At 39.8% G+C, this 27,604-nt stretch overlaps 1 protein-coding gene across 4 annotated transcripts in view; it reads left to right on the top strand.

Moving 5' to 3' along the window:
* PDE1C (phosphodiesterase 1C) overlaps positions 1-27,604 on the top strand; it is a 336,098-nt gene that overhangs the window by 217,638 nt on the left and 90,856 nt on the right. For all 4 annotated transcript variants that reach the window (XM_076330826.1, XM_076330828.1, XM_076330827.1 and 1 more), the window contains 3 exons: positions 20,941-21,054; positions 21,921-22,103; positions 24,192-24,258. In XM_076330826.1, coding sequence (XP_076186941.1) covers positions 20,941-21,054; positions 21,921-22,103; positions 24,192-24,258 — 364 coding nt within the window. The remainder of the gene's footprint in view (positions 1-20,940; positions 21,055-21,920; positions 22,104-24,191; positions 24,259-27,604) is intronic.

The following is a 27,604-nucleotide window of genomic DNA, read 5'->3' as shown; positions in this document are numbered from 1 at the left end:
AGAATGACCATACTCATATTGAGATCTGTCATTACTCCGGAATCGCAACTCCCGCTCCGTCGTCGACACTGAACAAAGGGAAACTCCGACAACTCAGCACTCTAAGAAAAGAAACAAAACAACATTTTTGCTTCCTATTTACACTGTGACCTAGAAGTTAGGGCACTGGCATAGGCAATGCCAAGATTTTGGCTGCAAGGCCCTCCTCCTCAAAAGGGGATTTACATCAAGTTGCCAGGAGAGTGCCTTGACCTCCATTTCCCAGGCTAACTGAGGTGGCAGAGTTGGGAGGTCTCCAACCCAAAGAAATGTCAGATTTGTGAGGCCACATGAAAAGAAAGCAAGAGGAAATCCTAGTGGTTAGTGTTGAAAGGAGGATTTCTGGATGCCACATCCCAGCTTCATACTTTGTTTATACATTTTACCCACCTCTTTGGGAAAATGGTTATCTTTTGCCACAAGGCTGGACAAAGCTGTACTTTTGCAGCTGTGTCAAGTGATAGTCCCACACTTCATTTTTTAACCTGTAATCTAAAGTTGCCAGTCAAAATATCCAGTCTAGTTTCAGGGATACTTAAAAACAGGAATTTGAGGACCTAAATGTGAATTGGCTCTTCTGGGGGAATGAAGTCATCCACCATGGATGAAGTATCATTTTTCATTGGCTTAGAAGTGGGATGGAAAGCGAGCAGAGAAATCTTGACTGTGGCATTCCAGTCAAGTCACCTGCCTGGCAGGGAACTGATGTTAAACCTCTCATCACTGTCTAGGCCCTCAGGGAGGATTAGCCTTCCAGGTTTGGAAACATGGGGTCAAAGGGCTTAATGTTGAGTTAATAAAAACTTGAATTCAATACGTGAATCCTCTTGGGGTGCCTGATCGTGCAAAATACTGCAGCTTCCCTTAAATTAATGTGTACTAAAGGTCGTCTTGATTTGGGAGATCAACATCAAAACCTGTCTTTCTTTTGTCCAACCTCTATTCATCTTAAAAAACTAATATTACAAGGTAGGGTTACAGGAAAGGAGAGGGAAAGGGACAACACCAAGGCATTTTGAATATAATTAATTTTTGAGTCAAACTCTATGCCCGTGAGCACAGCAAGCTCTAGCTAAAGTGTGTGCCTGTTCTGTTGATAGACTGCAGTCAGAGCCCGTCCGATTGAGATAGGTCTTGTGCAAGGAGGTTTGATGTGAACTTATACAGCTGAATTTCATAGTATCATTCATCACAGCACTGTAAAGAAGGACAGAAAAAATCCTGGAAAAGATACTTATTCTCAAAGAATCGGTCAGATTTTTCTCAGGTCTTCCCTGTAAAAAAAAAAAAAAAAGCAGAAACAGTTTTCAGTGGATGTGTTTTAAGAATATCGTTGCTTACATTTGGACTCTGGAAGCAGAGACAAATGATGCCGTGTATTTCTATGATTCAGAAATAATTTTTGTCCTATGAAAATAATAGCTGAAATCTGCCTCTGCACTGTCAGATTCTGGAAAATGGTCGATCAAAGCTGTGGGGTTCCTCTGTGCTTTTTTCCTTCACAAATGACACTTCGCAATCTAAACATGGGAAGTGATTGCCCTGAAGTGGTCAGGCAGTTGGACTAGGTGATTGTTGTAGGTTCCTTCCAACTGAACTATTCTATTCTATTCTAAAAAAACCAAATGTAAGCCCATGTAAACAGCAGAAATTAGGTACTCGTTCATGTTGAGCAAGTAAAATGGGGTATACTTATCCTAATTATTAATATTCATTAAGGAATTAATATTGCCTGCAGCTTTTCACTGAAGCTAATAGAATCATGTACCCATTGTACTGGTCTCTCTCCAAACAGAAGACACGTTCAGTTGTGTGGCTCCCTCTTCTCATCACGCAAGGACACTATAGATGTGGCTGGCTGCTTTTAGGACATTTGGAAACCATATTCAATGGGTTCCAGACCTCTGAGATGGGTCAAACATCTGTTTAGTCTCCGTTGTTTTCTTAATGGGAAGGATTTAATTCAATTGTATTGTGCAAATTTGGGGAAGACAACTTCATTTAAATCTAACCTTTTGTGAGATTGTTTGATGGAGGCAATCTAAACTTTGAGAGTATATTTGTCTTTAAAACCTCTTAAATAATTTCTAGTGTTTATTGTTTATTTATTATTTAGTTGTGCCCAGCGTTGTATAAACAGTGCGTAGAAATTCAGTTTAGACTCTTTGATCCAGATAAATAGATATAAAGGATTTAAGAAATAACCGTTCCTCACATAGCTGACATTCAGAAATGACTGACTGGTTTTATAAATATTTATCAGTATATGCTTTTACCTTTAATAAACCACAGTGCTATTGCGTCACTGAAAATACCTGATTGGTTGACTATTGATACACCTTCTCAAGCCTTTAGAGTAGTTGTACTAATTTAAGCCTTATAGGTTCTGTGTAAGCAGACTTATTCTTCAACCTTCGTTCTCCTCTAGTTTAGAAAACAATATGCATGTAGAAAGACAAAAATGGGAATGAAGTTGTGTTGCAGGAGAAATTATATTTTCAGTACTTTATTCTATCCACTGAGCTGGTTTGGTTGATGAGTGTTTCTGTACTGTGCATATACTCCACTGTACCACCTCACACTTCCTTTATTTACGGATGAATAAGATCTACGGTTTGTGTGGTGTAATATGAAGGAGAACTGAAAGATCAAGCCTGTTGTCAGAACGAGCTAGGGGACATCTGCAACCAGGAGAGGTGGCAAGCTCTCTGAATGTGCTCACCATATAGCGGTGATCTCGGCAATACTAAGGTGGAGGATACACCTTATGCAGCGCTCTAATGATGATTTATAGCCTCCAGAAATCAGTGTGTTCCTGGTGTTTTGAAAAAGCTGTACGTAACCTCATTTAAGGAAGGATTGCCATCTGTCTTTCAGATCAGTGGAAAAGTGGAAGTATCTAGTGACCCTCAGAATTTGGAGAACACCTGGGTCCTGCCTTCATTAGAAGTGCTGCAGTGCTAATGAGCACTCTGTAATGGTCTGTGCAGGCACTTTAACATGGTAAAGTAGGTGTAAAATAAGTCAGGGCTTCCCAATGGTAGCCAGCTAAATTGAGGTAATGAGTATCACAGTGCACAAGGTGAGGGAGAAGGTGCAGGTCAGATGATTTGTGTTAGCTAATCATCTGGCTACTTTCCTTAGACACATTCGCTGTAATTGAATACATGGCAGTACATTCTAGATGAAGTTACACAACGATGTAGCTAGGCTACTGAATTTTCACTAGAAAGTATTACGCTGTGAATTGTTACTAAATTAGTTATATCTGAGGTATCTGGTAACTAGAACACTGCCATCTCTACCATTTTTGGCTTCCTTAAGTGCCCTTTCCCAGCTATGTGGCTTCCTCCCCCTATACTATAGACAACTTTGCACCTTTGAAACTATTGGGTTGGTTGTGCATATGATACCCACTTGACAACTGCAGGGAATTCTTTTTTGGCCCAGATAAAAAGTGCTCAGGTTTGAAATTGAACACTTACCTTTTAGATTGATTGTAGCATGTAGAACCTTTCCTTGTTTTGACTGTTTAAACCAGGAAAAATAAAAACAGCATGTTGGTAGATGGAAATGCTGCTTACCCTGTTCTTGCTGGGCTATCAGCCTACACTGTATCTTTTTAAGGTAGCTAAATAACAACCAGGCACTTTGCGGCATATAGAAATTGGTCCATGAACATGAACAATGGATGAATACTATTGACCTGGAAATTTCCAAACCGTGCAAACTTCCCTAAGTTTAGACTTAAGTATATAGTGACGTCTGCTTCTCATTGTACATTCAGTGATTATTGAAGAAAGCGAGTTTGAGAGATTATTTGTAAATTATTTGTACATCCTTTGTAAAGATGATGGGAAAATATATCAACTCTTTTTATTGCCACAATAATTATAAAATCAATCACATTACATATTATTGTTATCTCTTCAGCTTTTATATTCATAAGACAGAGCAACACTACAAAGTTAATACAGCAAACATTCATCAATGCAAGCTTTCATTCTCATGACAGTTTGTTTCCTGGAAACGAGAAGGGGAAAACAGACAAACCACAAGCCCTAGAAAAGCTGGAGAAAAGATCACCCACAAGTTCCAGAGCTGTATCAGAAGCTTCTTGTCTTAATGCCCCTTTTTTTCCCTCCTTATAGCCAATACTTTCAGTGGTATTTTTCTCTTTCCTTTTCAATCTGATATTTTCTCAGTTCTGTGCAATGCTCTGTCCTGCTCTTCCTAAGTGTCTGGTGTACATATGTTTGGATGTGTAATTTGGAGAAGTGGAACTTCCACCTTGCCAAGTGCCAAAGGTGGAAGACAATGACTCAAAATACTGAACCAGCAAAAATATTTCATGGTCATGGCACACAGATCCAAATGGTTGGCATTGGCAGTGGTGAAGAATTGAGTCCAGGTAGCTGCTCATGCCTACCTTTGCCTTTGTCCTCTCTTTGTAGACTAGTGTCAGGACTTTTTTGGCCTGTAGACCCAAGTACAGTTGTGTTGAGGCACTTCTGGCCCGAATCACACAGCCAGTCCCCAGGCTATGTTGTAGCGCTCTCCTTAGACACAAGAACACTCAGCATTTGAAGAAATGTTTGGCCCTGTCCTGAGGCATTTCGGTCTACTGGCAGAATGTGCTGGGACACTGAAACAGTGACAGCACCATGAAGCTCCCACGGGATGGTGCACGCACTCTGGTTTCCACGTTTTTCTCCATCAAAGGCCCCTTGGCCTCATATTTGGCTCATAGTTCTTAAGCATATGCTGTAGGAGCCAAACAGGGTATATGGACTATCTGACTTCTGGTCATTTCTGCTGCGCTGATGGTATAAAGTGGACAATATAGAGGGAGAGGTAAGCAACAGAGGAACTAGAGAGGAAGTGAAGTCCAAGAAGAGAAATTACAAGATCCCAGTCTAGGTGCAGTGCCTTCAGGCTATTGATTCAGGTGGTAACAAGTGTAGTGGAAGAGACCAGTAGGAACTTCACCTATCCTCAAGCTGAAGAAAATGCACTTGTAATGAATCAATTGGAGGAAAGAGGGATTTGTACTTCTTTAGGCAGTGCAGTGTTTTAAAATTACATCTTTACATCCAGATGTAAAGCTTTATGCTTAAAGCTTTGCCACATTGCTGCCTATCCCCTCCTAGGTTTACCATACAGAATATGTATCTTCATGGTTCTTTCCCTTCTGCAGTGTCCCTTCAGCTACATTGAACCTCATATCTGAAGTAATTTTATGTTGTCTCAACTCCCAGAAGAGGCAGCTACCCTGCAGCTTCCATCTCTGCCTATTTTGTTTGTGGCATTTCCTGAATTAGTACCTCTGACTTCTGTTTAAAAACCCGTACTTCTTCCCAGAATTTGTGCTTTTCAAAAATGACCTCTAACATTGCTTTTACGAACCCACCTTTGAGGAAGCAGATGGTGTGCTCTGAGGGCGCAGCAGAGTCCATGTACAGCTGAACCCATCTGGCATGGGAGAATGCTATCCTGTATTGTTTACTCAGGGCAGTTAGCAAGCAGACTTTCTAGGGGATCACCATCAAATGTTTCCCCTCTTTCTTAATTTTCTTTATGTTACCAGGCATTCAAACTCTATACAATCAATGCAGCAAGATGTAAATGATGTTCAAAACAAATTCCCTGCCCAGTGATGCATAGAAAGGAAGCATGCCCTGGTGAAAAAATCAGTACTGCAGTAGGGCCCACAGTGGCATAAAAATACAAAAGAAAGCATCCTAGAATGTAATTTCATGAAGGTTTTGTTCAGAATTCAGAATTTGAAACATTACCTTACCATGCTTCATGCTGCTCTCTACTGGACTGCAAATGATTAACTTAAACATTTATTAGCAGCTGGTGATTCTCTTAGCCTGTAGGCACTAGGCTGAGATGAGAGACGTAATCTACCTGTGCTAATACCTACACAGGAGCCTCTATTTTGGTTTTTTCAGTACCATTGCACTCCTGGCAGGAAAAAAGGGAGTTTTTCACTAAAGATGATCAGGTTACACTAACTTAACATGGTGAAATAATGACAAGGATTGCACCCCTGTGCTTCTTGGAAGAGAAAGTCCTGGTTTTGCTGAGCAGAACCCAACACTTTCTCCCTTGAAAATTTTTGGTTTATGTTCAGGGAAAAATTTATCCTGACTGTAATGTAAGTCAATGGGCAACACTGACAGTGAGCCTGAATCCCAAGCAAGGTGTGTTGCAAGTATCACAAGTGCTTATGTAGTGATGTCAGCTAATGCCCTACACAAATTCAGCAGTCCCACAAGGGCCTTTGGTAAATTGAAGTAAAATATTGTAGCTGGACTTTTCCATGTATAAGAACCAGTTATGAAAGAGCTCATCCAAAGGGATGCCGGAGCTAGGAGAGAAAACTCTTTCCAGAGTGCTTTTGTAAGTAAAGAAATTGGGATTTGTGTTTAGCTTGTAATTTCATCAATTAATTCTGGGCTTCCACACATGGTTTTGCTGCCCCTTTTCAAGTTGTTCTGGGAAGAGCACAAGTACAGTTTTAGCCTCTTCCTTCCCAACAACACTTGAGAGAGACCTCTTTAGCCCTCTTCCTTTGAATCTAACGTAAAGTTTTCTCATGTGCTCACTTTTCACACACCCCTGATGCTGACAACAATGTAAGGCTAAATATTCACAAAGAGCTTTTTCTTGACTAGATATCTCCTAAAACTTTACCAGTTCTTTATTTTACACAAGTTGTTCAGCATTGCAAAGGGTAGAGAAATATTACAAGTTTGTTTAAATTTGCTAAAGTTTGTTCCTTTGTTTTTATTAACTTTTTTCCTTTGTTGTCTCCTCAACAGTTATTTAATGTAAATGATTATGGGGATAGCTCTCTTTCTACTTCAGTGTTTGAACTCCTGTGCATCTCTTCTTATGCGATTTTAGAAAAAGTGTCAAAGACAGGAAAACATTGCAAATGTAACTTTGTACTTTTATAATTTGAAAAATGAGCAATGTTTACATAGGAAAGAAACTACAGGAGCTTGTGTTGTTCATTTAGTGTTGGCTGAAGTAGAGGAATACCATATGAAATGGAATATTTTTGGTGTACTTTCAGAGCATCAGTGATGACTACACCTGTGTAAATCCTAAGTCAGAACAACACAATGTTCAAAATCAGATTTTTCCCCTCCACTTCAGTTTTAATCCATGAACGTGAATTTTTAAGGCAATTTTTCTGACAGCAGAACTTTTGTTGGCATTTTATGAGTTTTTCCAGCCTTTCTGCTTGTCAATGGCAATTTTGGAGGCAGCTTTTCAAAGCAAATTTCCAAATATGGGGGAAAGTTATCTACTGTTTCTTCTTTTTCTTTTTTCAAATGGTTGAATCTGGCATATATGTTCACCTGGGTAGTCTGGTTTTACTCAGTTGCAGAGAGGGATGGAGGGGCTGACTATACTATATTCTCACTGAGCCTTTTAACGTTGCAAGTGTGGCACTGAAACAAAGACTGGTTTCTTCTGTGTTGGAGCTGAGGCTCTCTTTAGAGTCTTTGTTGTCTGATAACAGTGGAGAGGTTATGCTGCTCTGATTTCCTCAATGGAGGTTCAGTCAGGTACCTTGGCCATTTATTGTCATGCGATGCATACAAACTTAATGTTTTAGAAAACTCTTTGACATAGTTTGAAATTGACTGGTAGTTTCATTGGTCTTTAGACATGGACAGGCAGTTTGAATCAGCCTCATTTTCTTAAGCAACGATGTTTAAAAGATTATCATTTAGGCTAAAACTAATCATGTTTTTTGCTTTATTGTTATTCTTCCCTCGAAAGGTCTTTGATTATTCTGTGAATTCACTAGTCAGAATTGCTGTCTCAAGGGGAAATCAAACAAGAATGGTTTTTTTGGGTCCTTTTAGATCCAGTTAATTCCATACAAGAATATTACTCTACTGTTAAGGGTAAGGATTTTCGAGGGATGAGTGAAGTCTGCTGCGAAACATGAGGGTTTTCATACCCCAAACCTACAAAGTCTTCCTGTTCTGGTCAGAGACCAGCATCTTCTCATGCCAGTACTGCTACAGTCTAGAACCCAGCTCATGTTAAGTCATGGTTACAAAAATGCCTTTGTAGGCTGAAAGCCATGTGATAGTGATGTGTGTTTCCCCCACTTGCCATTCCAGGTTCAAAATGCATATTTAAGTTCTTAAAACTTAAGTTTTAGCTTTTCTTAAGTTCTTTTCTTGCCATCTTAGAATAATTCTTCACTGGCAGTGATTCATATCCGTATCACTGCATTTAACCAGTGCTTGACTAAACTATTTTATCCTCACTGAGGTAAGTGGTGGCTTAATTATGGTGTCTTCCGTTCTGGTTTGCCACAAATGTAGATGAGATATTTTCAGTGTTCACGTTAAATTGGAGGAGTTAGTTGTGTAAAACAAATACAGACAGACTCTACATAGCTTGAGCTCTGGCTTTGTTTATGTGTTTTACAGTGGGACAGAATGTGTAAACATCATTCCAGATGCTCATCCAAACCTTACTGAAGAACTGTAAGAGCATGGATCCTGTTCAGACCTGCCATTGCCACCCCTGACTCGAGGTGTTTATGAGTTGGCATGCCTAGCATGTGGTGTGGTAGGGGAGGTTGGAATGAATGACCACTGGTAGCATAAATTGGACAAAACTGGGAAAAGGCAGGCTGGATATGCCTTCAAATGTTTTAGTCTATTAGATGAAGATTAAAACGATCTTTGATAATTCAGCAACTTGCACAAATTTCTTATTCACTGTAATGCTCAGCATGATTGTTTTGAAACAACTGGCTGTCCCGATACACATCCTTTCCCTTTCCCTTACCTTTTCTCTGATGCTACCACGCTGTTGCCATTTGACACAGTATTGGTGAAACTTTCCCTCTTCGTTACTGGACAGAAGGTCCTCAGAAGCTTTTTAGCTAGAGTGCACCTCTCAGCATCCATGTTGTGGCCATCTAAGTGCTATATTATCTAAGGAAGTGGATGGCGAAATAAAACAGCTTTGGATAGCTTCAGTATCTTTGTCCCATTTTGCATTATTGATGTTGTTGCGCAGTCTTATTGACATAATGCAGAAATAGGCCTCAGGAAGGTCAGGCAGAGCAAATCACTGAGATGCTGCTTGTGAAATTTCAACTAGTCATGGTGGAGCCGAAACTGAGGGTGAGGGAGGAAAATAGGAACGGGAAGGATAGGCAGAAACAAGATAGTATTGGTGCCAAGACTTCAAGCTAATCTGTATTTATTGTGCCTGTTTAGCAATATTTGAGGAATGAAAATTTAAAAAGAAAAGTATGAAAACATTTATCTGCAAAAGGATCATTTGGGAGCTAATACTTCCTTCAGTCAGAGCCTCAGGCAGGAGGGTATTTGGGTATTGCAGTAGTGAGCACAGCTGAAGTGTTCAGTGCCTCTACAGCAGGAAAGCAAAGCTAATTGGTCTGCAGATATCTGCAACCTGATGACACTCCTGCATGGCCTGTGGGGTCCAACAGTGTATTCAGGGAATGGAGGTGGGAGACGTACACCCTCGTAAATACAATAATAATATGCATAAGAAGTTTATTTTAATAAATGATCTTTACAAGTTTCCTGTTGTTCTTTGTTGCATCTTTTTCTTATTATCACTATTCAAAGACATTTTTAGTGCTGCTCCTCTTTCTAACCTTGGGTTATTTCAAACAGATGTTTTTGAAGTGCTTTGTTTGTGTTCCATGGAGTGCGTGCAGGAAATCTCAGTCGAGTTTTTTTTTCCTTCTTACATGAACAGCCATGAATGAAAAGTGTTTCCTACAGTTTACCATTTTGTCAGCTGCACACAATTTTCTTTTCACAATTTGCATTGTTTCATTTCTGCCTGCTAATCTATTTCGTAGCACAATAAACAAGCCATCAATTTCAAAAGTATCTTTTCACCCACGAGGTCATTTCCCAATCATGTTCTCCAAATTTGGCTAATTGCACTTTTGACCCGTCAGGTTGCTGAATATGTATTTCATGGAATCTTGAGGTTTTTCCATAACATTTGCAGTTGGTAATTTGTACCAGCTGAAGCAGCCATTCTAACTCTTTTTTTATGGCTCAGTAAAGGAGAGGCGAGTTATTGCAATTAAAACACGGAGGTAAGATTCCACCAAGCAAAAGTGCATGATATATTCTTAGGATGGACTTCTTGGGATGCTTGCATAGCCTTTTCGAGTTTATCTCTAAATAGGACATGTAGCCTTGGAGAAATGAGCATGGCTCAAAAATTTGCTTTCACCTGAGCTTACTTTAACCATCAGTGCTGCAGTGGCCAGATTGTGGTTTTGGGGTAAGTCCAGTTCCTGTGCATATTAGCAAAGATACAGATTTGAAAGGCTAGTACTGGTTAGCCACAGTACACCTGGATCTATTAACCAGGCTGGTAATTAAAGTAGACAAGGAAGCAGTCTGCAGTGCAAAGACCAAACTACCAGGGTATCAATAAAGACCACTGTGTGGAGAACTATTCCAAATTATTTGCATTCCAAAAAAACATGGCTAGGACCCTATCTCAGTTATTTTTTGTTACAATTTGTGGCTTGGCAACCTCCAGCTTTCATTTTGTAATTGCCTCTTCTCTCCAAAGACCATGGTTCTCCTGATAGTGCCCAGGTTGTTAAAAATTCCTGGCATGGCAAATATCTAGCTCAACACCTTCCTCATGTGCAGCTAAAAGTTGGCGATGGCCTTGGTTTTCCAGCCTTTAGCAAAAGACAAGGAAATATTTACTCCTGACTTTGGGAATACTTCCCTCAAAATAAAGATAATCAAGGGTAGCAAGAATGGGCTTGTTTTGTAGAAGTATAGACTGGCCAACTTGCAGCCACCAAAAGGGAAATGATTTTGCAGTTTAATGCAAACTTTGTGGGCTTTAGGAGAACTACAGCTTGCTTTTAACAATAATTGTTAAAAGGCTAAATTGTATATTGAGAAAAGGCATATTAAGTATCTGAGCTAACAAATGCACATGCTAGTATTGCCAGAGAAGTGTGGTGAACTTCTGAACTTTCAGAGTGATTTCTGCAGGCTACAAAAAGTGCATAGCAGAGCTTTAATATGGTGATAAGTAAAATTTTAGTACTGACTTAGCTCATTTTTCTGATTTTTACACCAGTGAATCAGCTGCGTAAATAATGTCAATCAATTAGCTCTGTAGTATTCCTGGTGAGTATGTTGTCCTGAATGGAAATCAGAGGCAGAAAAGTGAGGATCCACATCTTAAACACGTCTAAAAGCCTCAGTGCCTCGGTATCCAAAATCTACCAAGGAAGGGTATAAGCCTTTAAATGTAAAGGAAATGGTTGAAGTTTTTAACCAGAAATCTGAGTATTTGCCATTTATGCCAATTTAGAATAAAACAAAATCTGAAATGTTTTATCAATGAGTTACCTCTGATCACAGCAAAAATTAAAGTTAGCAGCTGTGTAAAATGTATCGTTAATGAGAAAATTCTTTGTAAGTACAGATTTATATATAGCACAAAATCTTTGGCTAATATCAGCTGGCCTGTCTCTAGTGGGGTCAGTCAAGAGCATGCAGTTGCCTTAGGGATCTAGAGGAACTTAGGGGTCCGTTAGAGTAAGCAAAAGTTTGCCAAACCCAAACCCAGCAAAGAGCGTTGAGGTCGTATAGGAATTTGCCATTGATCTGTGCCTGTCTCTTGCCATAGCTGATGGGATATAAGTGAGATGTAGTCTTCGTCTGGGTCTCGGGAAGTGCTGATGGCTGAAGGTGGTCTGAAAGGAAGCAGCCTGTGACCCACTTCTGCCTTTGCTTACTGGGCATTTCGAAGACCAGCAGGGACATATTCCTGCCTGAACTTCACACTGCATGTGGACTCTGATCTGCACTTGCCTATCTGCTCTGTGGGTTCCTAAAAGCTGCTCTGGAACGTAATTGATTTTTAGGAACTGGAAAGAATGAGATAATTGCAGACTTTCTGCCCGTGGATATTTTAATGGTAACAGATGGGGGAGAACTAAGGTTACAATGAAATATTTTGAAATTATCTGTTGAACTTCTCCCTGATCTCTGCAGTGAGCATTAAGTAAAGAGCCAGTGTGGAGCACTGACATTCAGATCTGCACAAAGCAATCTGCTAGCATCGTTTGGAAGAATGACCTTGTTCAAGGACCCAGAAATGTGATAATTGTGGTTTCAAAGGAAAAGATTCCGTCTGTATAAAACAAAGGGGAATGCGTCATTGGATGCATCAACACTAAACTGACAGTACATGTTAGTTGCCTCAAATGCAAATTTAGATGGTTCATTTCAGGTACCTATTTTTAAAGATGCAAATTAAAAATTATTAGATTTGTGGCTGACATGTTATAACTGAGGTTGTTTTTTATAAAAGGCACCAGTGATTTGGAAAGGCTTAATTCCGGGAGACTTTGTTTGCTGTCTTGCGATCTCATTTTCAGCAAATTCAGCGATGCTATGGTTTCCCCAAAAAACTAATTCATGCTAATGTCCCAAAAAGAAGTAGTCTGCCAAAAGGAAAGCTTACTTTGGGAAACACCAGTTAGAAGATGGCTAGTTGTGAAAACAGAATATAGCAGCCTTTCTTTCTCTCCCACATCTGACATTTACACTCGTTCAGCTCTCAATTTATTCAGTGGAAAGAGTCATCTCACCTTATCTTAGCTGTCTGAAACCACAATGACTGCCTAAGCTCATCTTTTAGCTCATTTCTGTCATTAGTGGCGGAAGAAAGGCACATCAAAAAGGCAGTGAACCCTTTCCTGAGGAAATACATGACAGGCAGCTTTTGAAGGTGACTCATCCTGGCTATCCATCTCCAGTGACTTCCATGAGCATCTGTGTGCCTGATTTCTATAAAAGGTTAGTGCTAGGTGAGGTGGTTGACTTGAACGAAAAAAGACTCATGACCAAGACTCCTAATGACCTCATCACCAAAGACTCTGACATCAAGATTTTACCCACATTAAGGCTTTTTACTGCTTATATTTTCTGACTCAGTTCCCGAAGTTGAGAACCTGAGAATGGGGAGGGTGTTTGCACATAAGAAGAGAGTACGCCTTTTAGAAGTTTTCAGTAGCAGGACATGGAGACAAGAGTAATTCAAAGGACTTAGTGCTGAGGAATTGCTTAGGCTGTTGTTTTATTGAATATCCTTCAGTAAGCCAAAGTTTGCTAATGTTCCTGTAATAGGCATGAAGGAATTTATGACTGTGAAGTAAAAATATAAACTATATATGATTTCACTTATAGTTGGCTAATGTGGTCAAAAGCTTATTTGAGTTAAGGTGAGTTGAAACAAGCTGTTCACCATCCTGCCAAGGCCACTGAACTTACTGTTGCATTTTCATGCTTCTAAATAATACAAAATTAATTGATTACTTCAAAATTTTTTTTTTTTTTTTAAATTTTTATTCAAAGGAAGAAGGCTATTTCAGGAAACATGAGGAAGGCAAAACAATTACTTGGGAAATTGCTTGTAATTTATTCTGATGAAAAGTGCCAATGTAGCAATGCTCTCTGTTTCAGTGATCGCTCCTTGCAAACACATGTTTTTTCTTCCTCTGGATGTTGTCACTTGCATTTTTCTATACAAAAGCAGTGACAGAAGATAACTATCCAGCCTAATACAAATTCATTGGGTCACAGGCTACCAGTTACTCTGTTTTTGGTTGTGTTTTGAGGATTGCTGCTGGAGCTGGCTTTCTAGGTTGTGTCTTTTCCTCAGTGGTTCACACGTCCTATACATGCAGAGCCTTAGACTGAGATGTGGCAGACTCTGGAATGAATCATACCTGCTGACTGTTGTGAAAAGACATGGTGAGCTCCTGGATTACTTCCTCTGTGTGCTGTACCCCTCCCACCAACCCACTATTTGAATGAAGCATCAAAGGTTCTGCTATGCAAACTGTGGAGGCATCTGTCCACCCAGCTGACTGAAACTACTTCACATGTGCGTTCTGCCGCATAACTGCGTGCAGTCTGCTCTGGATACTTTTGGGTAGGGTTAAATATCCTGTGCATTTGCTTTGCAGTTTCTTTACACCCTAGCAGGCAGTCGGATACTGTCATGGGGCATCTGACAGACCTATGTGTTCGCTGCTTAGCTGGTCTGCACATGCTCTCTAACACTGATATGTCCCTGGAATATCAGATTTATTGAGTTTGTACATTGTAGTGAGATATCAGATGCACACCTATTTCTGTGTTGAAATTGAATAGAAATATAGTCCACTGCACAGCGAACATCTGTTTCTCAAACTTATTAAGGAATTTCCTACCAGTAGTTATGGTGGTTTTCCAGAGAAGGGTAAGGAATGTACTGTAGATCAGAAGGCAGGGTTTTGTCTTTCAGTTCAGCAGATGTTTGTCTTTCCAGCCTGTAGGAGCGACCCTTGGTCTTTTTCTGTGTGTAAACTGAAGCTGGCATTTATACAATCAGGTCTACTTCTGATTATTATTTTGTTAATTTCTAAAGCTTGTGGTTGATTTTATTTATTTTGCTTTTTTTTACAAAAGCAATTTGAGCTGGCTATCAAAAGAATGTTATCACAAATGAGTTGTCTTTTAAATAATTCTCTTGGGTTTTCATTACATAAGGGTAATTTGACTAACAAAAGCCATATAAACACAGACTGATAGCAGAAGGTGCCTCTTATTCATGCCGCCAGAGTCAGAGTGACAAGGATTTGCTGAAGCTGAAAGTGTTCCTCACTAGTGTCTAATTGTAATGATGTTCTTTTTGTCCGCAGAAGACTCATGAAGGACCTCACTGTAACCGGGATCAATCTCATTGTGTGCCAGTTTTTGATCGTGAACCTCTGTGATGAACAGGACCATGAATAGAGTGTCCCGTGCTGAAGTTAATGCTGACAGTATTTTGGGGAAAATTTTGTGTATCTAAGCATTAATCATGGCAAGATTATTAGAAGTGGTTTCTTACATGGATGTAGCAGCTTGCATTCTTATCCAATATGCAACTGCAACACCTTTACAAGTATGCCCACTTCCATTGAAAGTTGGTGACATTTGAGACTGAAGGAAATGCCTGAACAGCACAAAGTTACTTCACAAGAATAGGGAGAGGCTGTGAAAGCAAACCTGATTTCTTACAGAATGTGTTACAGGATCCTTTGTGTTAACAGGGAACCCCCAAACTGTTTGCTCAGGCGTGCAGTGTCAAAATTACACTGAGTGCAATGGGATATTGTCTGCTTAAGGAAACTTTGATGTAAATTTTAGAAGTTGATTCCGAAGTTTTGGAAACTTGAGGAATAGCAAGAACAGATTTTCTCCTGGGACGTGAAACCAGCATTCAGGATATGAAACCTGATGTTTTGTTGCTACATACACCTGTTTTTGTCAGGCATCCATAAAATTCGGTTCTCTGTATAAAACTTTCTTGTACCATATGTTCTTGGTATACCAGTAAAACCTGGTACATCAGTAAAACTCTCACAAAAGAGTTGAGAAGGGGCATTCTCATGTATAGCTATGGAATGATTTAGTGTTATGAAAAGGTTTTCCCTACTTGTGTGTAAGAACTACGTACGTCTTTGAAAGGAAGTAAGAATGACCCATCTTTTCTGGGGTTATTTTAGCAGGAAGCCAGTAACTCATTTTAGGTAGCTGTGTCACTATTAGCAAGAGTGGGAGACGTTCTAATGTTGCTCAGATCTCTTAAAGTTTTTCAGAACATTTTCATGTTTTGCAGAAAGATAAATCAAAAGCCTTTTGGGGTGTGGTGTGGACCACATCTACATTCCACTCCTCCTCCTCCTCAGATGGGAGACAGGAAACTTTGAATAATTTCTTCCAAACCATATCTGTAGCAAGCTTTTGAACTCACAACTCAGGCAAATAATCCACTCATGAGGATTTTCTGGTCTAGGGTACAAGTCCTTTCTCCCACTGAGCTGTTCTGTAGGGCTGACATATCAAAGATGATTCCCTCAGTCTATCACCTGAGCTGTGAGATCTCCAATTTCAGTATGTGTTAAAAGGGACCAAGCGGCAATCACTTCAGCCCAGAGTTCCCCTTTCTGGTGAGGGCCTTCACTACGTGGACAGCGCTTAGTTTTGATAAGAAATTCCACTGCAGGCTTTCTTAATGAAACTTGTATCAGACTTAGCAGAGGCTTGTGAATAGCTTTTGATCTCAAAGAATTAGTGACAATGGAAGAACATTGTCTCAAGAGAGTACTTATCCAGCTCTAGCAGTGCTGTGTTCAATAGCTTGCCCTCTTTTCCCAGCTATAATAAAAAAAAAAATCTCTGCTTTCTGCAAACCTCACCTGTCAGGTAGTAGGCTATCATGGTTGAAACAACATATTAATCAGGTTCAGCTGTCAATATCAAACTGTTTAGCTGTTAATATCAAGAGTAAAACAGGGATAAATATTCCATCCTTGGTAATCTGTAATGATATTAGAATTTTTTTTTTTTTTTAAATTTTGAATGTGCATTCAAAGTAGTTTTTTTCCTCAGCCAGCCCAATAGTATGAGAATGATTCTCAGAGGAAAAGATTGAGTTGTACTGTTGAAAACGTGTGGTGAATCACAGTCATAAAGCTTTGAAAATAAATGCGGAGACTAGCCACGCAGCTTTGCAGACTTTACACGGATTGAAGGAACTTGCCCCAAGTATTCAGACAATACGTGTGCTTTGCATGTTAATTGAAGCTGACTGGTATCCAGACTGCGGTGGTGTTAATCTTCTCTGCAGTGATATGTAATGCTATTTCCAAAAAAAAATTGACAGCATAAAAGCAAGCCCTCTAGCTAAGGAGGTAAATATTTGTACACAGATACTGTTTTATTTATAATGGAGAGGAGAATGTTTGGAGCGGTTACTCAGAAATTTTACATTTCAAGAACACACTGAAAACAGCTTCACTTTCTCCTGTTACTCAGTTTGGATCTAGAGTGGCTTTTGGTCTTTGAGCTGTGTAACTTTCATGGTCTGAGTTCAGTTGCCCAGTTTCTAGACATTTGCTTTCTATCTCCTGAATCTTATGATAGTTAGTACTTTAGGGAAACATTAAAAAGAGCAGGAGCGGGGCTGTGGAACAGCGTATGCTTTGGATAACCTCTCACCTTCACTGAGAACCCAACCTGCCTGCTTTACACAAATGAATTGCTCTGCTGAATTCAGTGGGATTATTTGCAGATACTCTCAGGGGTTTTTACGGTGGGTGCATACAGATACTTTCCTTGGAAGGGCAGTGCGGGAGGCCGTATTCTGGAATTGGCCCTTTTCCAAGATTTTATACTTACTTGAGCTCCTTGTGGGGTCAGAGGAAGTTAAAATGCATAGCATTGCTCAGGACTAGGCTTTTCCTTTGGACAGTTAAGGTATTATTCCGAGGACTAAAATGTGAAATAACTGTGCGTAGTACAAAGTTTCTCAGACTTTTTCCATAATATTTGGCACATGTTCACAGAGAATTTGCAGACTGGAGGAATAGCTTCCCTTGGAAATCTCATTAAGAAAGGCATTAGCTGTATCTTAATATAATTAAACAACTAGATTTAGAGCTGATATTGTGTGACGAACCAGTTCTTTGTAACTGCTGTGCTGATGACTGTAATCTGAGAAACTTTTGGCTGACCTATAGCCTGGCTCACTTGTGGCATGTGCCATGGTCTTAAGGCAGCTTAATGGTAGAAGTGGTTAACACCTCCCTTCTGGCCTGGGATCTCCTTATGCTCAGGAGTTGGCTGCTTCTCCTACAGCTAGCTCCATGGGCTTCAGTCGAACTAGGTCTGGTAGATCTGTGCAAATTTTTCTGAACTTGAAAGGAAAAGGAGAAAAAAAAAAGAAACAATGAAAACTTAGGTTTTGATCAGTCTATAATGAACTTTTTTAAACAGAACAGAACAAAACATGCTTTGGTTGAAAGAAGTGTTTTGTTCATACAAAACAGACAGTTACAATAAAAGCAAAGTAAATGATGAACTGCGTTCCTTAAATTGATTGTGATAGTTATATCAGTATGTTTCTTTTAGTCAGTAGCCTGACAGACAGCGTTTTCCTGTGAAACGGTACGTGTGACTGAACCCTACTCACCTGCTGCAATGACTAGTCTATGGGGTAAAGATAGGAAGTCAGCATCTTGCCCTCTGCTTCCATTGCTTTAATACAAGCTCCTAGAAATAAAACATGTTAAAAGTTTGTGGTAATGTTTTTATTTCAGTCAAAATGGTTTGGTGAATTTGATTGAATTCCGGAATTACTTCAGCCACCCTGAAACAGAATTTTTCAGCTAATAAATTTGCCTGGATGCCCTTCAGTGGGACAGCCTGGCCTTAACTTTATGATTGCATTTAGGACTATTTCAAAAAAATAGAGATACATGGAATGCATTAAAGACAAACTATCACCGGGCTCTTATTTAGTAAAGGTAACTGGCAGCAGCTGCTGTGACTCAATGAATCAGAAATAGCTATAGATAATGGAAGGTAAGACAAAGACAATGTAATTTTTTTTCACATGAGAGCGGCTGATCGTATGACAAGGTTTTATTATAACAACCGTACTTGTGTTTTTCCAAATGATTGATGCACGCAGTACTCTGCATAATCTTCTTCGATGATGAATGTTGGTGCCATGAAGCAACCGTTACTCACTGTGCTATTATTGAACATGAATTTTGAATGACTTGTGGCATAGAGCTGCCGGGTACTTAAATCAATGAAATAAAAGTCAGGAAGAGCCAAAGATGATGTTCCTCCTGCAATATTAACTCCTGTGGCTTGTGTACAAACAATGTTTCTGGTAACTAGTTAAGGGGTCACATCTCTGGACTCCCCATACACAGGATGAAGGAAGGAGGAGACATATGAAGCAATGCTTACTGTTTGGACGTTAAAGATGTTTTGTATTTTTCCTCTTCCTCCCCTCCTGCATTGGCAAGAAAAGCTGGGAATGGGTAGGAGGGATCAATGGTTTGGCTTTAGGGAGGAGGTGAATTAATCTTCCATGTGTGCTGCCCGAGGCTGGAATCAACCTGAAAGGTGGGGAACCACCTTTTCTAGCTCTGCTCATCAAACAACGTGTTGCTGCTCACACCTGGTGGTGCAGTTACATAGAAGAGGGGTATGGGAGCACCGAGCCATGTTTCTTCTTCCATGGGGCTGAGGTTGCTCCATGGATTCCCCGAGGTGGGTTCCAGGATTGGAGGGAAACATGCTGGCGTATTTGAATTCTCTCCACCTGGCTTCTAGAGATGAGAAGAGTTGTGTTCAGTGTATTTGTACATCACTGACCTTCCCATCTCCATTCTCACATCAGGAATGAAGTATTGAAGAATACTTTTGTTTTTTGACTGCCGACAAGTAGATGAGTTAATCCTCCCGGAGATGGAGGGTCCACCTCTTGCTCAAAATTCTTTGTAAAGCTAAATATGTAGCTGTGTGTCAGGAGTACCGCTGTCAGTAGGATTGGCATTTATGTGACCTAGCCAGAGGAACAATTGATATTTTTTATGATTTTTGTTCTCTACAGCCTCACTGTTTATGTGGGGAAAGGTGGGGGAAGGAAACCCAGCTGGAAAGAGCTGTTGGTGCAGTGCACACAGGCAGACTGACTGCTCCTCAGCTCTGCCATGAAATACAGCCCCACGGAGACTTGATTTCTCCTGAAAGCACTGATGCCACAGGGGCATTGTGATAGCCAGGGAATACAGATACTCACTTCATTTTAAGAACTTCATGTACATGTCTACTGTGGGAGGTTGGGCTCCCACTACAGTTAATAAAGTGAGAGCAGGCACCTATATTGGGCTCTAAGTCTGAATGACCTTGTGGAAAAGGTTATTTTTCTCCATGGACTATAGAAAAAGCTGAGGAAGAGTAGTCTCCTAAGTAGAAGACAAATTTTAGATGACATGACTACTCCTCTACATTTTTACATCTTGAACAGTACAAGTTAACAACTTGTGATTTCTGCTACGCTGTTAAATGTATATTTGAATGTTTATTTAACTGCTGTTTAACAAGGATGAAGACATTCACAAAAATGTTTTAACATGTGAAATCTTTATCCCATTGTCCTTTTAAAGGAATGATAATTTTCTTCTTCTAATTGTAGGCATGTATGTTCTTGGATTGTTGAAAATATTTCATTTTACTCTTTAAAGTTACATTTTCTTCTCCTCTTTCTTCCCTTTTTTGTTTTCCTAATTTGCCACAGAAAGTAGAGTGAAGGAGAGGAAAAGACAAAAGAAATTTTCACAAGTATATTAATTGTCTGTGATACAGGAGACACTTTCTACACAAATTTTTGTTTTCAGAAAGTCTGTTTCCCCCCCCCTAATAATAATAACCTAATAAAAAACCTTCCATGAGTTCTTTTTAATATAGATGGGATAGTCTAAGGGTGACCTCCTGACCTAATGAAAATCATAGCATTTCCTAACCTTGTATAGTATTTCTGCAACAGTATTTCTAAATATACTCCAATACAATTTTGCATAAGTGTACACCAATCATCATAAATGGCTGACATTTGTCAACAGATACTGCTCAAGAAGTTAATTCCTTTCTTATGGCTGGAATGAAATTGCCCTTTCCTAGCTCCTGTGTTAAATTCCAAGTGATTTCTATTTTAACTTATTTCAGTATGAGTAAGGGACAGTCATAACTCGCTGACTTATTTGAGCCTAAATATAATGTGATGTTTGCCTGGCATCATTGTGACTGATCTTTGAAAAGCGATTTTTGTTGATTTCTTGTATTTGGCTTAAAGAACCTTGTAGATGTCCAAAAGTTTTCACCTGCCGATCATGTATGCTAGGTCTCATGCTGGATCGAGTTTTGAACTGACGCTCACTCTCAAACCTATTTCTCTTTGTACTAATCAGATTTCTGTTTTCCTTTTCTCTAGGCTGCGGTCTTTGGTGAAGCAGTTGGAGAGAGGGGAAGCTTCAGTTGTAGACCTAAAGAAGAATTTGGAATATGCTGCGACTGTTCTTGAATCAGTATACATTGACGAAACTAGGTGAGTTAACTACAGACATCAGCACTCTTGTTATGTCTAGTACCAGCGACACAAAATTGTAATTTACACGTCAGTTGGGAAATTTGTTTTAGCCAAGATTATTACTCACAGACAATATGTTTTTAATCATTAAAATATTGTAGTCTCTGTAAAGCAGATCTTCAATCCTTGGTCTAAAAGCTGCTTTAAGTTTCCTGGGGCAAGGGAGGAGATCAAAAGCAATCATAAATTTAATATATATTCTCTTGGAGAAATGTTTTCATAATAATTGTGTCCCACTTTTTCTGAAAGTTTCTAAATTCCTATTCCTCTGTTCCTTTTGAATAGTGTTAAATCTTTTCGCTTGTATCAAGTCTTTGAAATTAAAAAAATTGTTACTCCAGGTCATGATAGAGGCAGACTGGTAAGACATTGCAGAGGAGTTCCCCGCTCTGTTACATGCCATTTTCCCAGTGCTAAATGCACTTGTAGAGTCACCTCAGATGACCAGAATGGGAAAGGAGAAGACTGTATGATACTAACTGGGAAGTTAGACATGACCGTAAATAAGCTCTGAAGGGCAGAAAGGTCAGGAATATTGATGAGCTGAAGATGAGAAGTCAGTGGATGATTACGTAGTTGTGCTTCAGAAGGCTGATACTTCTTATTTGTCGGCCTAGTAGTGAGCTTCACAATCTGACATTTAACTACACAGGAGAATAAACAATCTGTTGAAGACTTGTACAATTGTGTTTCATTAGGGCTGACGAACCAAAGACTTTTAACAACAGCTTTAATTAGAATATGTGAGAGTTTCTTTTTTGTTAATAATGTTGCAATGCTCTCCAAGGGAGTCTGTTTACCCATCTTTTTCCTCCCCCTTCTAGGCGTTTACTGGACACAGAAGATGAGCTCAGTGACATCCAGTCCGACTCTGTGCCCTCAGAGGTCCGGGACTGGTTGGCTTCTACCTTCACGCGGCAAATGGGGATGATGCTCAAAAGAACAGAGGAAAAACCCCGGTTCAGGAGTATTGTCCATGCAGTACAAGCTGGGATATTTGTGGAAAGGTAAAGGGGCATGTAATTACTTCGTTCTAGTAACTGCCCAGGTACTGCAGATTGCACCTGTAGTGTTGAATGAAGAATACTTTAATATGCTTCTAATGATGTTTCTACACAGATCTGGATAGCACCTTGAAACCTGGGATTAAGTAATAGATTGCAACCTGAAACAGCACATACTGATCTGTTCTTAGCTTAATACAGATGTAATAGCACAGTTGGAATAATTTTGACAGAGAATATGCACCTCTGCATAGCATTAGGTCAAGAGTGACAGCTTTTAAAATTCGGTCAGCCCACACCAAGCCCTCCCTTGCCTCTGTTTTCCTCTGTGGTCTAGTATTTCTTATGAAGAACTGCTAAGAAACCGAAGAAAATCCTGTATCATAGTATTACTGGAATGAACTATAGATGAAGACTGATGTAAAAACTTTGGAGCTCAGGGAGGATTTCAAAAATCCATTGACTCCTCTCAGCCTTCTCTGTTGTGATTTGTATCAGAACCTACTGCTAAAACTGATTTCACTCTCTGAACCCTTTAAAACATTTAGTCATTTCAATTTGGACTCACTTCCAATCTTACCTTTTCTTAACAAGTAACCACTCTTCGCTGACATTCTTCTTTCAAGCTAGAAGGAGGGCTGGCACATGTGAAACTGTCAGCAGACTTTAGGCAGCATGAAAGACAGCAGGTCCCAGGTCTCTACAGCAAAACTCAAGTCAGGAATGGAAGAGCAGAGCACCTTTCACTGTTCATCACAATCACAGTGACAGCCTACCAGCCCTCTGTGCAGGAGGTTGGAGGTACCAGACAATGGGCCACAAGCCACACAGACACACAGAAGCCTCCTCCGGCATGTCTGTAGCCGATTTTTTTATCAGTGTACCAAAGTACATGTGTTAAGAGTGGCAGCAAATTGTGGTAAGACTAAACCTGTCATTTCTCCTTGGAACAGGTTTCTCCTAGGTTTGACAGGCTATTTGTGAATTAACTTGCTCAACAAGGAGGTAAATGAACTACAGAGAGCTGGCTGTAGGAGGCTGTTTTCCAGCTGATCTGAATCACTGTGGCCCCAAGGAGGAAGTGTTCATATATGATATGGCACCAGAGGAGGGTTGTGGCTCTCCTGAGCTAAGGGAGAGGGACTCTGCCTGAATTGTCACTTAAGAGAAGGCTATAGGGCTCCTGACTGGAGGGAGGAGGGGGTAAGATATTCTGTAATTTGGGGAATGGGTGAATTTAATTCTCCAAAGGGGGCTGACTTTTTTCAGGTCTGAGTGCAGAACATGACAAAGAAAAAGGGAAGTGAAGGAAGACTTCACACGGGATCATTTCAGATGGGAGAAGAGAGCTTTCCATCATCTCATTTTAGTTCTACATTGCTTAAGTGCAAAAAAGGGTGACATGCGGAAAGGCATTTTAGCTCTGACAGTGCTTCTGCATTCACCAAGCCTGTTAAACACAGTGTGGCCTGAAAACAAGTTTAAAATCTGGTACATACTTCGGTGCTTTGTTTGGTATGGTTGCAGATGTTCATTATTGCCTTATTCTTTCTCTCTCTCTCCCTCAAACACACACACACGGCGAACACCCAAAAGATTTTATACCAATCTTAAAATAATGCAGACAAAAGTAACAGCTGTACTGAACTGGAGCTGATTCATTGCAGACAACAAATGATTTCTGAAGTACATTCAGAATTAGCTTACATGTGGACCAGCAAGGACTAAGGGAACTGAAAGAGCACTATGGTCATATGCGGTGGAAAATGGGGAACATCTTGTTTATTTGAGTGTAGCCTTTCCCTCTGATGAAGACCTGATATTGGCAGATTCTCTGTGATGTCCTGCCAGGTAACCAAGCTGTGAGATACTGGGGAGTGTATAGTCTCAAGTTAGGCTATACAGTAAGAATGGTATAGAGAATATTGTGCAAGTTAGGAACAAGAAGGAAGAAAAAAAACAAATTGCAGTTAGGGTTTCCTGGGCTAAATAAGGTCTCCTGTAATGGTCTGTTGCTTTATGTTTTTTGTTTGTTTGTTTTGTTTTGTTTAATTCTATTTATGTGTTGCCTTATCTGTTTTATCTTGGTAGAATGTACAGACGGACTTCAAATATGGTTGGTTTGAGCTACCCACCAGCTGTAATTGGAGTGCTAAAGGTAATCCCAATAAAAAGGGGGGGGGGCGTGTCTGTACAAAGCATTAGGATAACACTGCGATATTTGACTTGGTAAGGGGGTCTTAGTACTTGCCCTTTCCTTCTCTCTGACATTTAGTTTCGTTCACATACATTAATCATTTACTGGCCTAAGGGAATGTCCTTTCAATAAAGGAAAGAATAGAGTTCAAGGCTGCGGACATTTTCAGGTTGTGAAGGTTACAGCTCTGTTCTAGATTACTGTGATTAAACTGAGGACCTAGTAACATGCTGGAATCAGTCACAACCTCCCACAGGGAAGAAAGAAAACACAGATGGAGAGAGGTGGAGAAGGAAAAGGATTGCTGTGAGAGAACGGAATTTCTTATATTGCTCAGCTTCAGCTCTTCAAGGTGATAATCAGTTTAGGAATACTGACCCTTTTATGAGTTTTGAGGTTTCAGAGGAAAACTGATTAGTCAGAAGTAGTCTGAAAAAAATAAGGTTCAATCCATGGGACAATTGCAAGGTTCTTGATTTAGCCAGGAATTATCAAGACTACAAACACAAGTTAGCAACCAACTGCCTACATAGCAGCTTTGCAGATTACATGTTGCATGTGGTTCAACCATGCCATGCAATGGTGAAAAAAGGTGATACAATGGGGCAATACACAGGGACATTACATGTAGAGCTCATGAAGTGATCCTTCTGCTCTACTCCACACTGGAAAGACCTACAGTTAGGGTACTGAATCCTTTTTGTTTTGGATAGTACAACTCATCAAAAGATGTGGAGGAATTGCAGAAGGCCCATTGAATGCAAGAAGAATGATCAAACATGCCTTTCATGTACAGAATCAGAGCATCCATCCACACCTTTTTCCAGCTGCAGGTTGACAAGTGTTAGCTTCACTCCTGCAAATGGGATCTAAAGTCTTTGTTCTTTTAGAACTACACCCCATAGCCAGCTTATGAGGGAACATATTTATAACGGGACCTCTTCTGAGTTCCTCAGCAGTAACAAAACAATGCAAGACCCATCAGCTACTCTCAACTGACTTAAACTGTACAGAATCCCTCTCCTCTTTGTATGTTTCTAAATGATTAAGGGTCATAAAGAGAACTGATCATGGTAGAGTAGGTTAAAGCACATCAATAACAACAAAGGCATTGACTAATTTTGCTCAGGGTGAAATAATGCCTGCTTAGCCACTGTGAACTCTAGGATGTATTTTTTTCCAGAACTATTTTGAGAACATGTCTTTGCCTGGATGGCCTTGGGGTTGGTAGTGGATGTGGTTGAAATGGGAGTTACTTGTTTTGAAGAAGTCTTCTGTCTTTGAAATAATACTTCATCATAAATGGGACATTTCTCGGTCCCATCTTCTTAATGGAAAACAGTACATTTTGTTGCTTGCTTCAGTCCAGTAAAGCCAAGTAAAAAAACCTTACAACTACCCGACTACTTGGTGTGCTCTGTAAAATGAACTGATGGTTTAGGCATGCAAAAGCGTGTAGGAGTGTACCACACACGTCTCTTCAGCTGTTCTGGATTGCCATAATCAACATTCCCCTCAGAGTCGTGGTAATAAGGACAAGGATTGAGATGACATGGAGTCAAAACTAGCTTATTTTTGAACTATGTGCTTTCCTTTTTGCTGCCATGGCCAACAGGATGTCTGCACTGAGTAACCCAAAGCTGCGGAATCAGCTTGGCAAAATGAGGTTGGTCTTAATAAAACAATGAAATACTGCAGCTTCTGCAAAAAATGCAGATGGAGTGGTAGCAGTGCAAGTCTTAGGTGTATAATCTCTCTCACTTTTTCAGTGGATGAGAAGTTAGGCAACTTTGTGAATTGATTGCACAGCATCCCTCTCTATATTGGGTACCGATTTTTCTACTGCAGTAGCCTGTTGCCTTTCTGCATGACGTGGGTGTGATGATTAAGACCTGTTGCCACAAAAGGGACAATCAGCCTTGTCTCTCACTTGAATAGTGGCCATGCATACCATTCACACAGACATGTTTGAATAAGTAAGTATGTTAATTTACCCAGTAAATTGTGGTGATCTGCTGTTCAGCGGTGTAGTGCTGGAGACAGAACTTCATATTAACTAGCTGCTGAAGTAGTTAACCTGCTTTGGATGTTAACCGTAAGTCAGCAAATTAAAAACTCTCTAAGACTCAATTTGGAGTTTTAGAAAGCAGGCATTCTTTATTGTGGTGCCAGGCACGCAGGGGATCGCTCCACCTAGTGTGCGCACCGAGCTGCTCAACTATAGGAGTTACGTACAATTAGAATATGCATATTCATTAGATTTCCAAGAAATGACTAACATATTCATGTTATTTCCTGGAACTCATTAACATATGTAAAAGTCTTTGACGCATGCACTCTTATGTCCATTGGTGGTCTTTCAGGGTCCTCTGGTGGTTGTCAGTAGTCTTCCTCACTGTGTCCGCTAGTTGAACTCAGTCTTCGCGGATGCAGTTTGTTCTTTGGCTCGGTTGCGCATTTTGCTTACACAAACTAGCTTATTTCAGCATAGCTTCCTTATCTATTGTACTCCAAGATACAAAGTTTCAAGGTCGTCTTTTGCCTACTGAATGTTTAGCTCATCTATTCACAGGGTACTTCTACTGAAGGTCTAGCTTATCTACAGAGTACGTCAACCTTGGCTACATTACTCCAATAGAGAGAACCATGTCTCTTCAGTGTTCTTTTATACTCGGTATTAATCCCTCCTTTTCTTTTGAGGATTTGTAGCTAGCAAGCTACAATCCTCATCTTATTAAGAGAGTTAATAAAGTTCAATGGTTAATGGGACAGTGAACAAGATTTGATGGCAGGGTATACTTGATTATTTACTGCATAGAAGACAGGGTCAGACAAAATTGTAGTATATTAACAGTATATGTAAAGTTGGGTTATTCGTTTCATCATGTACTAAACCTTTATATACAGTATAATTATAAGCAACAGACATGTTAAAGTTAGAGTTAGTAAAACTACAACTGGATGAAGCATAAGGTTAAACACTCCCGTTGCTGTTGGTGACCATCCAAGAAGTATACAAACTATTATGATAATTATAATTATTATTATTATGTTTTGTATCAAACTTGCTAACCATCCAGTTAAGGTTCATCCACTAATTTTTGAAGAATCTGATTCAACCAGCTCGTTTCCGCTGTCTCCCTAAGGATTCTAGTATTTTGAGCTACTTTTTTTCATCTTATTCAATTGCATATTTAATTCTTGGGTTACATTCGGGATATGTATATAACAAGTTCCTCGCTAAGATGTAAGTAACCACACAACCCATGTTCATGGGCTAATAATAGATCTAATGCCAATCTAGATT

This window comes from Aptenodytes patagonicus, chromosome 2 (assembly GCF_965638725.1).
Source record: "Aptenodytes patagonicus chromosome 2, bAptPat1.pri.cur, whole genome shotgun sequence".
NCBI lineage: Eukaryota > Metazoa > Chordata > Aves > Sphenisciformes > Spheniscidae > Aptenodytes > Aptenodytes patagonicus.
The sequence above is the reverse complement of the archived record's forward strand: the minus strand, read 5'-3'. Positions and strand labels throughout refer to the sequence as shown.